Genomic DNA, 12,222 nt, shown 5'->3' with positions numbered 1-12,222 from the left:
GCCCCTCACACATGGGAAGGGGAGACCTGAGAGGCTGCTACAAGTCATAATGGAGCATGTGAGGGTACAGGGGGAGGGGGTGAGGAGGGGGGTGAAGAGTTAGGTAAGGAGGGGGTGAAGAATTAGGTGAGGAGGGGGTGAGGAATTTGGTGAGGAGGGGAGGCCCCTGGTCCTGTCCAGGCCCTCTGAGGGGAGTAGGTGGGCAGGTGCTGTTGGCAGGTTTTGATTGACAGGCGGGGTCACGTGACGCTGCCTGCCCTGCACACAGATCGCTCAGGCTGAGCAGGGGGATCAGATTGGGACCTGCAGTACACAATGGCAGAGAGTTCGGAAAAAGTTCCTATTGCCCTAGCGGGGCCCGAAGATGTGGAGCAGTGTCTTCCCCCAGTAAGTATCTACAAACCCTGCCAGGGTGCCAACTTCTAACCTTGCCTGTCCTGTGAGTTATATGTGCCCAAAGGATGTCTGCATCCACCTAGATATAGGTATAGGGTGGTCAGGTAACAATGCAAGTCTCCTGTACACAGATATGTGTATGTGTATGATATACATATTACATATATATTTATAGATATATATAACATATGACTGTCTGCTTATATTTGTAGCAAATGTTGTTACACTATACTTGTAAACATTGTAAAACATAGACTTAATGCCAGGTTGTCATTGCTTATTAAAGCACAGCAGTTCTTCAAGGAGAACCTGTTGCTCTTCCTTATTGCAGTACCACAAGTCCCAGCAGGCAAGATCTGTGCCATGGCTGCATCCTGCAAGCTAGCAGGTTTGGTGCTCTGTGTTGGTCCTCTGTTGATCACCTTATCTTCTTCTGCAGTTCAGTCCTATAAAGCAAGCGGCAGACTACAAGTGGCAGTGAGACCAATAAAAAAAAAGCTTATAGGGGATTTGGATTATGTGGGAAGAAGCTGTAAACTTGGATGTCTGGAGCAATTAATTATGCTGTAATTTCACTTTTCCCATAGAGATGGGGATTAAGCTGCAGAAATGCAGGCAGAGAATAGGAATAAGCAGGATTTTTTTTGTAAGGTGTTTATGGCGGCAGGGCCGGCGTTTGATTTCTGTTTACCTCCAGAAAAAGGTTAATTAGATCATTTCCCTGCATACCTGCAAATGTGGAGATTAGTGCGGGCATACTGCTGTTATTAATATACTCTGAGTATTGTAACAGGCAGTGCTAGCAGTCTGATGTTAATAATGTGAACCGCATTATCAGAATGTGACAAACATGCCATGTTGCGGAATGATTATTGTCATATAATTGAAAATCCATAAGTAAGTTTTCAGGCGTGCTGCCAAGAAGGCACAGAATCCTTTAACGCAGGTTTACTGCTGCTGGATGCTGCTTTATAAGAGAAATAGAATTGTAGAATTGCCTAAAATATGTGAAATTGAACTACAAGTCTCAGCTCTTCTTCCTTGTTACTTGATGACACTTATGATTTCACAACCTGAGTCATGTGTCATCTATATCAGTTTTATGATTACACTAATAGAATATTCATGGTCACTGAGTGATAAAAACATGCATAACCAAGAAATCCTTGGTATATTTTACTGAGATTATAGGATTAGGGGGTCCTGGGGGGTCCAGCAGTCTCCACCATTTGGGGGTTCTTAGGTGGTATTAGTGTTGCTCCAAGCTGTCAATCCTCAATATGTCTATCAGGATCAAAGTCCAAATGGATAATTTGTTTTTCAACGTTTATGAATATATAAGAAATACAAGTGTTTAATGTTGAGATAAACACAGTGAGAATAATCCTATCAATGTGTGCTAAAAGCATTGTTTTTATACATATTTTGTCACTATATATGTGCATGGGGTGGACGTATTTGCCCAGTTCATATGATTGTTCTGCTTCCTATCACTGCACACAGACTAACAGACAGGATTACAAACATTAGACTCTGTGCAGTCTCTTATAAGGTAAAACATCCACAAGCAAGAATCTATACTTTAGGAAGGGGGAAGTTTTTTTTTTTCATGGCAGAACAGAAACACCTTGTATAAGGATAGTAATGTGATTTTACAGCTGGTTTTGATTTGTGATAATTATCATAATAAATTTTATTAGGATCTATCTATTCTGAGATTTTATATATATATATATATATTTATATATATAAATCACTAGCTAGCATTGTATATTGTAATAAAACATGCCACTTAGTTTATGGTAATTGTTTCCTCTCTCTAGGCATACACCACAGTGACAATGAAGCAATCCAACAATGGCCGTCTACTCCGAATTGGGGCAGTGGTGCTTATCTCAGGCGCTCTCCTGCTTCTTTTTGGAGCCATTGGTGCCTTCTATTTCTGGAAAGTTAATGACAAGCACGTAAGTGATCATCTATGTCTGTGTGTCTTTTCAGAACAGAACAAGCACAATGAGCATCTGTCCTTCCCTTTCCCAGTTTGTTGTCCTGAAGAGCAGATGTGAGAATCAGAAGGTCATAAGGTGTCTGGTGTAAAAGGAGCCCATTCACTTCACTTTCCAAAATCCATTTATAAACTTGCAAGACACCCTTTCATCCGAAACGAGGGATCCGTAGAATACATTAGACACATCTCACCAATAATGTATTGCAACACACGCCGGAGATCATAATCTACACTTGATAGGGAGATCAAAGATATATATTCTACAAAATGTATGTTTAATGCTTCTTAGCTGCAAAACTGTTTTCTCACTAATCCTGCAATCTTGGATAAATGAAATGTGGTTTTATTCACATAGACATGATGACGCATTAGAGTTTATTATTTCTAGTTTGTTTGAAAAGCAGATATAAATAAGATAATAATAATTTTCTTGACTATTTAACCTGAGTACAGATGGCTGTCTTAATTGGCAGAAATATAAATACATAAATTATTAAAATGGACCATTATAGCTGCAGTGGGGAGCACTGACGTCTAACTTGTCACGATAATTGGCTTTGGAGGAATAATTAGCGTCAAGTAAAAAGCTGCCACTTTCCTTTCTGTATGAAAAATACAGTATTTAAATTTTTTTTTTTGTTCACTGATCGTGTTGTCCTATATAAAATGTGAACACTCTTGATGTGCCTTGAAGGGAGTTGTACAGAGATGGCCTACACTGGCTCGCTGCTTATGGTCTTGTAGGCTGAGCTGGGGTCAGTGGTGACTGCTTGCAGACAAAAGCCCCTTTATGTCGGATTCAATCAGCTCTTGTATATCAGCCAGCTACTTCCCCCAGCACTACTTCCAACAGCAGCATGTCATGAATGCAGTCCAGTATTTCTAAACCAGCCAGCACCCAGCCAAACTAATGTGCACTGAGCTACATTGACATAACCCATAATATCATACAGGGCTTGTTGTTAAACTTATGTGGCTATTTACCATCCGCTGTTGTATGTCTTCTAAATTGGACATTTTCACAGTCTAGTATTCCATGATGCATTGCTAGGTATATTATTGTAACTGGTATAGGAGGTATTAGTACTTTAACAATGACAGACAGCACAGTCATTGGCGTGTAATAATTGTGAGCTTCTATATATGTGCACAATCTATATTTTTTTTAAACATACTACATTATTATTTGCTTCATTTAGTCACAGTAACAAATTTACAGTACATTGCTGCTGAAATGACTAGTGTATAGGAGCAACCATATGCCAATCAATTTACAAGAAAATAATATTTTTTTTGTTTAATTGAATTATTCAGTTATTGATTTGCGTGTATTCATTCATTTTTGTCAGCCGTCTTTAGTAATCAGAATATGCAGAAGAATACTGGATAAAAGGGTGACTAACCAAGCATTAATTAAGTTTTTTTTCAACTAAACAGATCACAATCACAAAATATGATTCAAATATAAAAAAGCCCTCTGTGGAAAATATATATATTTTGTGTTCATTCTGTTAACTACATGTAAAAGATTTCTGAATATATGTTGCCTTTTCTCTTAGCATAAGGCAGCTGACAAATATAAATCAGGACTAAAAAACAAAGTAACTTCTATGGTGCAATAAAAACAAATTTCTGTGTGGTGTGGTGGGAATGGAAAACTCATTGTTCCCAATCCTTTTAATGATATGTAAGGTGGATACAGATACCAACATTGCTGTTTGACTGGTGTTCATTATAATAAAGATGAATCAGCACTAGACAGTAGATAACATATGATATGTGGGACATGGTGGAAGAGAAAGATCAGGCACCTCCTAAGATATCCAATAGAATTGTAGTGACAACAATGTTTGTGGCTTGTTCTGTATTCCTTGTGGGCAGAACATAGTTATATGTGTGGAGGAAGGCACAGAGGGGAGAGAATAGAGAAGCGTAGGAAAGGTTCACTGGGTTCCGGATAGAGACTCCAGTGGGTCAAGTCGGACAAGCAAGTATATTAGTTATGGAGTAGGTGACATCCTCTCAGCAGCTCTCACTTTTAGTTTTGAACTTTTAAAGGTACATCAGGCTCTTCAATGCCAAGATGGAAATGGTGAAGCTTTGGTTCCGGTATGTGTAGAAATATTTGATGTCTGTCATTTAAGATGATTGTTAACTTCTCATTAATCATAGTATTGTGCACTGTTGGACTTATGTATTGGAATACCATGGGTATTTGCAAAAAAAAAATCAGATTAGAGTTATCCTAAGGCCATGAATACCCTGATCCTACAATCCATTGCAATACTAGGTTTTTGCTACTTAGGTAAACCCCTGGGTGGCAATAACAATGGTTTCCACTTTGCTATACAATCACTATGTGACCTGGCCTGTAAAAAGGATAATTATTATTATTTAGAATGTATATAGCGCCAACATAATATGCAGGGCTGTACATTAAATAGGGGTTGCAAATTACAGACAGGTACAGACAGTGACACAGGAGAAGGAGAGTACCCTGCCCAGAAGAGCTTACAATCTAGGAGGTGGGGAAAGTCTCACACAATAGCAGGGGGGGAATATGGAGATGAGGTAAAACAAAAAGGCACTAATCATAGCTGTACCTTTTTACTTCATTGAGAAAGTTTCACGGAAAGCAATTCTTTGACTTGCAAACAAAGGATACATTTTTCCCATCTTGTGGTCTCTCAGGGAGATTCATGGCCATCAATATCTAGTTTTTAGGTGAAATACTTGCAGGTTTAGATTGCTTTTTGTACTGTGACACCCATCTGAACAGATAAACTCAGATGACCCAGAGAATAGATCATTCTCCATCAAGACAAAGATGTAGCTGGGAGTGTCTGCACAATATACAGATTTCCTGTGCAATTCATAAATTTTATGCATTATCTTTAAAAAAGAAAACTTTTTTGCATCAGTGATGTATCTAATCTACTTATCCGATATAGACATTAAGGATTCTATTTATAAAGCAGTGAATCTAACAATAAATAAAACATTCCCTGGTGGCGAATCCACTGCTATCATTGAATAAAATGGATCTGGAAGATTCTCCACCAGGGAATTTTTCAGTAAATGTCAGATTCACTGCTTAAGTAATACATAAATAAAGATATTGGGCATGATTTCCTAAAGCACCCCAAGACTGGAGCAGATAGACTATCATAGCAGAACCTGGGTGGTCCAGCAAACCTGGAATGCATTTCTTAAAAAATCTTTGTACTTAGTCGGAAAATGCTTTTAATTCTGGACAAGATCCATTAAAGGTTTGCTGGATCACCCAGGTTCTTCCATGATAGTCAATCTTCTCCAGTCATGGATAGCTTTTTTTAAATCAGACCCATAATCTAAACAATATGAAGTAACCATGAGTAATGGTGGACATAAAAAAACAGTCAATCCAATCTCACAGCCTAATGCTCACAATGAAAATTATTAGTGTTGTCGATTTTATTCCTCAAATGTTGCTTTACATTTTTAAACAGGAGTGGACATAGGAAGGTGCAAGGTGTGCTGCTGCACAAGGGCTCTGTGTCCCCCTCAGCCAACATGGACACCCACAGGGGCCCCAAGTCAGATCAATGGAGGGGGGTGGGATTACTGCAAGCCATTTCTACATGGGCTCACTGTTGACTACATCCACCACTGTTTATTAGTGCTTGTTTTCGTTTAATCATTACCTATGTATTTAACTTGCAGCTCTATTCTGTTGATCAGCATTTATATTTATATACAGTGTTTTAAGTGTGAAAATTCAAGATACATCTATTGGGACTAAATTCCCTTTACTTCGAATGTAAATAAAATTATTTTTTTTTAGCAACAACAAGTGAGTCAGAAACATGTTTTGTTTGAGTAAATATTTTGTACAGCAAGAATGTTCAAAATAAAATAGTTACACAGTCTTGAGCATGTTGTATACTTTTTTATGTATTAGATGCAAAGTAAACACCTTTTCACCCAGCTCTACTATTTTGAAATTCAATTTGTCTGAATATTCTTTTTCTACTAAATCATAATTTACATAAATTTTCTTCTTCCATTGGTCTTCCCCTCTTCCCGGGGTCTTTCCAAACACATTTTGCACTTATCTAGCTAAAATAGTTTTCTCGGACAATACTTATTTTTGCAATGTATATTTTTGCATGCAAATCTCAGTCTTAGGGTCATAAATATGCGTTTATTTTAAAAGAGATTTATACATAAAATAATGTAAACTAAGATAAAGGATATTTGCATTTCAGCATAGGTTGCTTGTGTCGCTATTTGTGAATGTTACAGGTAGATCAGGGGAGTCACCTGCCTAGGTCACAGCAATAAATGAAGTAGGTAGGGTACAAGGCCTTCTACATGCATTATGATTTTCACATCTGATCCTGTAACAATGCAGGTAAATGGTTGTATTACCTGGGAATTTAAAGTCAATTCAACTCCAGCATCTTCTAGTTGATCAGACATGCAGTAATCAGATGTGTTGATAAAAATAAAATGAAAGTACACAAGTCGTGTGCATGCATGTACAAACACATCTTCTTACTCCTATCTGTTGGAACATGCTCAGCACCGTCTTGTGGTTCACCCCATTTTCCCCCCATACGATCATAGCAGCACAATATTGTACATGTGTATGCCTGGTTTTTGGACAGGTGACCAATGAGTAAACTGACCAAAGCGGCTGGTTGAGCACAAAATTGGAATTATGCCTTATTGGATATCTTTACAGTACACAAGGTTATAAAAGTACAGCTGTACATAAAAAAGAAAACAACACAATGTTCTCTTTCTCTTGAACACAGGTTGTTTTACACCTGGTAAAATATTTGTTCCATTAATGTTGGAGATAACAAACGTCCAAACTGCTATATAAATTACAGTTAATATTCCAAGGTGACTCCACACATCCCCTTCTTTGCCCAGGTGTTCAGCATCCAGCAATAATCAGATCACTTGCAGGAATTAGATTCTATGTGGACATCCTTATCTGTAGAGGTATGTAGGTCAGTTATGTAGATCAGTTTATGAGGCGTGATTGAAAGGTCTAAAATTTAGTGTTATTATTAAATTGTATTTAATTGAAAAAGACCTTACCTGACCTTCACACTGATATTAAATGCCAATGCCGTAAGCTATAAGTTATTAGTAGCTATATCATTCAAAGTAGCTTGCCACAATAATTTAAATATATTAATGTATATGTATTTGTGTAGAAAATTATTAGGTGCAAATGTATAGTTTGCCACATTTTACCTGTCTGTTAACACCATACTAAATTAGCCACATTTAAACTCTTAAAAGTTAGCCTTTACTACACTATGACATCTGCTCAATGGTTTTAACTTTTCAAGTACACCTCTGTGTATTTTTTAAACAAAATATTTTCCTTGGAGTGCAAAAAGAGAGACTCAAAAAGTGCATCACAAAAATGGAAAGTCACATGTGTAAAATGCACTTTACTTCACAGTCTCACTCGAACCTTAATAGAAGCTATTACTCCTTACAAATTGTATACATGAAATGCATGTTAAAAGTTCACTGCTCTGGCATGGTAAAACCCTAAAGAGCATGCTTGAAGCAGAATACTGATTATGGAGAATAATTAAACACAGACATGTGAATGGGATCTGAAAGGTTTAGGGTTTATCAATCTTAGTTAATATATTTGACAACAGTATTGTTTTGCTCTCTTGTACAGGTTTACAATGTTCACTACACCATGAGCATCAATGGCAAAATACAGGAAGGATCAATGGAAATTGACGCTGGTAACAATCTAGAAACATTCAAGACAGGCTCTGGTAGTGATGAAGCCATTGAAGTGCATGACTTCCAGATTGTAAGTATACTTGTTTGTTGATGTCTTTGGGGGAGAACTTTCTGTAGACACGGTTTGCAGGTACTAGAAATGTGGTCACAGTCTTTATTGGTTGAACCTCCTATAGTATAGCTACCATTTAGACTATAATTCGAGTAGAGATGGGCACATCTGTCAGGTTCATTCATCAATGTTTGAATAAATCTAGTGCAAAATGTTGTCAAACCTAAACTTACAAGTAAATCCCAATAAAGTCCATAAAGGACAAATCTTGTAGTTATGTTTAGACCATTTTTAGGGCTAAAATGGAAACTTCTTAAGTGGTGCTTGGGGGATTCCTTATCGCTTCTCATGGTGTTATGGAACAGAACGGTGTTTATGGAAAGTCTCTGTGACAGGGTACACTGTCAGTCCTGATTCCTTTCAGTTTGTAATAAAAGGCATGTTTTCAGGTAAATTGGCCAGTAGCTAGCTATGGCTGTTCTTGTTCTCCATGATGCAAAACTGTTCTGTCATTGGTCAATTTTTATTCTCCTTAAGAATTTAAATAACTCTAGATGATACAGCAGTATATAATTGGCTAGACAATTTTTTTCAAGGGAAAATTGTACACAATGTTTTAGAGAAAAGGTGTACTGGCAGGTGTTTTACTACATGATTTAGATGACGGCAGATGACATAGCAATAGTGTAATATTGACAAGAGTATAGGATGGCATTTTAGAAGACAAATTAAAACACTAAAGAGGATGCAAAAGCATAAATTGACCAGTAGTAATACTGTGCAAAAATCCTATATTTTTTGTTCCGTCTATGGAGATAGGGAGATGTGGTAAATCTTAGGGCTCTATTTATGAAATATTCTCCTGACAATTCACTCAAAATATTTGTTTTTTTCCTATGTATTTACTATTGTGACAACTGTGCACTTTTGACAATTGGCCACTAGATAGCAGAAGTGATTGTTTTTAAAGAGAGATAACTGTCAGTGAATTTCAGAGGCATTGACTGGGGGAATATTTTATAAATAGAATGCCTCTCCTCTATATGTGTCTTTTAGAGACTCCACCAAACTAGTAATCTAAGATAACTAGCTTAAGTCTGCAAATATCCTTGAGTAATAGTATAAACTGTCACTCCCTCACATCCCAGAGTGCTCTGCAAGTAGCTATGCACGTACTGACTTTCTCAAAGTCGCCTGTAGGCCTCATGCTTATTTCTCAGTGTGTAGAAATGGAGGCAGTATCGAGGGGGTTACACGATGCCAAGTATCAAGAGAAACAAATGTAAGAGCTGACAACAATCATTTGCAGTTTACTTTGCTAGTTTAATAGGTTAATGTGCTAATTTAACATCTAATGACATCTAGTAGCAGGGATAATACATCAGAAGGTCCTTCCTACTGCTATACCTTTATATTTATTATGTAATCTGCTGCTGCCTTAATTCTCACAGCTTCCAATGTGACATTGGTGGGTTTAATTTCTGAAGCCTGTGCTCATTTTTACTAGTCAAATTCAAATTCCCACCACAGGTTTCAATCTGACTGATGGTTGTGTGGAGTTATTTACATCTAACTCTTTTACAAGTCACGTTTAGTCTAATAGGAGAAGCTCCACTGAGCTTTTAGTAAAGTGTTCCTCGAACTTTTAAGTGTAGGAGAACCCTTGAAATAACTTTCTTCAGGGAACCCCAGCTATAATTACTATATCCACAGCTCATAGAATATTGGCATGGGGGTCAGAAGGAAGAATGACTCTTACATTGCAGGCCAATAGGAAGAATTTCACCATTACAGATCGCCATAAACCTCATTACTGTTACCTAAACTGATCAGAGAGTCACAAGCTTCTCATTGCTCATGGAACCCCTAGCAACCTCTGGAGGAACCCTGGTTGGGAAACACTGCTTTAGTCTGTTTGTAAATGTCTTATCAGCATCACAAACAAGTAAGCTAAACTGACCCCCAAATTGTCTACAAAATAGGGTAATTTAATGCCGGAATGTTGAAAGCTGAATCCCTGATATCAAGGAATGTGCAACCCATATGCATTTCAAAGTACACAAAGTATCTAAATATGGTCCAGTGTCAAGTATCTAAAATGTGTGTGTGTGAAAGGTACTAAACACTTAGCAATATGTGTTTTTTCTAACTTAAATTGTTGGAATACTTTAAATGACAGAGCATGGAATATAAATATTTGCTATATCCATGTTCCTTGAATGGTTAAATCTTTTAGGAAAAACCCTTTAGAGCAATTTGCATTTACAGAATCATTTTGTCAGGGTGTGAACTTGCCAGTTGTTTACTAAAAATATAGTGCTTTGTAGCTATAAATATTAATAACTCAGCATGGGGCATCAGGATATTGGGATATTACAGCATGTGACATTTTGTGTATGTGCAGAAGCCTGATTTTCCATGAGCCTAAGGAGCATATATGCCACTTAAATAACACCGGACATGTGATTTGTGCAACATTATGTCAGACCTGGAGGTGACTTGCTGTGGAGATTAAGAATATATTACTTCTACATGTAGTTTTATTATGATATCATGTACCATTTCCTTTTTTGGTGGTTTTCTATAATATGGAGAAATATTACAATAGCTGTTTAACTCTATGCTGTCTGATATGAACATCTATCTGTTTGAAACCTCACCTTCACCTAAGACAGAAATAATAAATATGAGTATGATATTTGTTAATCGTCTTCAGAGAAAGAAAAATTTCTTCTTCACTGCAGTAACTGCATATTTACATTGATCAATAATCTAGCCATTTTAGAACTTGTTCAGTAAGCTGCAATATACATCTTGTGAGGAAGTATCTTCCGGGGCTGCTATCTCCATTTGAGATCATATTTCTTTACAGTAAACAGATTTATTTGCTTGGTTTATAATAAGGACATGGAGAGAAAAAATGAGAGTAACATCAAGATACATATGTACCTATCAAAGAAACCATGTGGCACCTCCTTTGTGTTTTGTTTTCAGGGGAGAGGTCATAGATAGATTTATCATGGTGCCAAACTTATTTTAGTGAAAAACTAAGTTTGGTGGCCACAAGCATAGTACATACAATGCCCATTGACAGCTGATCACAACCACACACTTGCTTTTATTCAGTAACTCCAGTTTCCTCCCACATACCAAAAACACAATGATAGGTTACCGGTAATTGGCTTTCCCCCAAAGTGGAATTAGACAGGGAAGTTGGATTGGGAGCTCCTCAGAGAAACAGGATTGTGGAATCTAAAGCACTGTGTAACTTATTGATGCTAATTCAATACATTATGCCAATAATAACTGAACTGACAACCTAAAGTGAGTCTCTGTTCAATTCAGAATGTCTATGTAGATACCCTTGGGTACCTGCACATATTCTCCATTAACAATTATTTAACAACAACATGGGGGCCCCTAAATGACGGTGCTTTGATTTTGAAATACACCTCAAAGCTAGGATCTAAAAAATTGCCAGTTAGCTGTATTGGTCCTCCAGTGTGACTCTAATCTTTACTTACAAATACTAAGCTGTGAGAGGCCAACTTTTAGCTGAATTTGCATAATGAAGCACCCTGGATAAAAAGGGACCCATAGAAAATAATAAAGGGTATGTGTACATCTTCCTGGTGGTTTTGAAGATATTCTTATGACAGTTTTCTTCCTTTAGAAGAGCAGTCAACAGTATATTAGCTGGCCCATTTTACTAAGGTGTAGCAAAAAACTAACTGCATCAGGCATGCATGTCATTGTTGTGCATTGCTATGCAAGATGTTTCATTCTAATTCCTTGGAAGGTTAGTAATATCTTTTTAAGTCACCATAAGAATAAAGCAGCCACAAAAAACACAAAAAAATTTTTTGGCCCTTGGATGACTTCATCAAGCTAAACCCAAAAATATGAGAGATCAGGTAGGTCTTTTTTGCAGAAAGGGACAGGAGATGTCCCTTTTGCAGTATACCATACTTATCTAATGCAGTCCCCATCTGTCAAAAAA

General features: G+C 37.2%; 1 protein-coding gene across 1 annotated transcript in view; it reads left to right on the top strand.

The window, feature by feature from the left end:
- The first annotated feature begins 229 nt into the window (after window positions 1-229).
- The window catches only part of CNMD (chondromodulin), a 39,804-nt gene continuing 27,811 nt past the window's right edge, over window positions 230-12,222 (top strand). Inside the window, exons 1-3 of the mRNA XM_072410458.1 lie at window positions 230-387; window positions 2,220-2,360; window positions 8,100-8,240. Coding sequence (XP_072266559.1) covers window positions 316-387; window positions 2,220-2,360; window positions 8,100-8,240 — 354 coding nt within the window. The 5' untranslated portion in view covers window positions 230-315. The remainder of the gene's footprint in view (window positions 388-2,219; window positions 2,361-8,099; window positions 8,241-12,222) is intronic.

The sequence above is a fragment of the Pyxicephalus adspersus genome, chromosome 1 (genome assembly GCF_032062135.1).
Source record: "Pyxicephalus adspersus chromosome 1, UCB_Pads_2.0, whole genome shotgun sequence".
Lineage (NCBI taxonomy): Eukaryota > Metazoa > Chordata > Amphibia > Anura > Pyxicephalidae > Pyxicephalus > Pyxicephalus adspersus.
The sequence above is the reverse complement of the archived record's forward strand: the minus strand, read 5'-3'. Positions and strand labels throughout refer to the sequence as shown.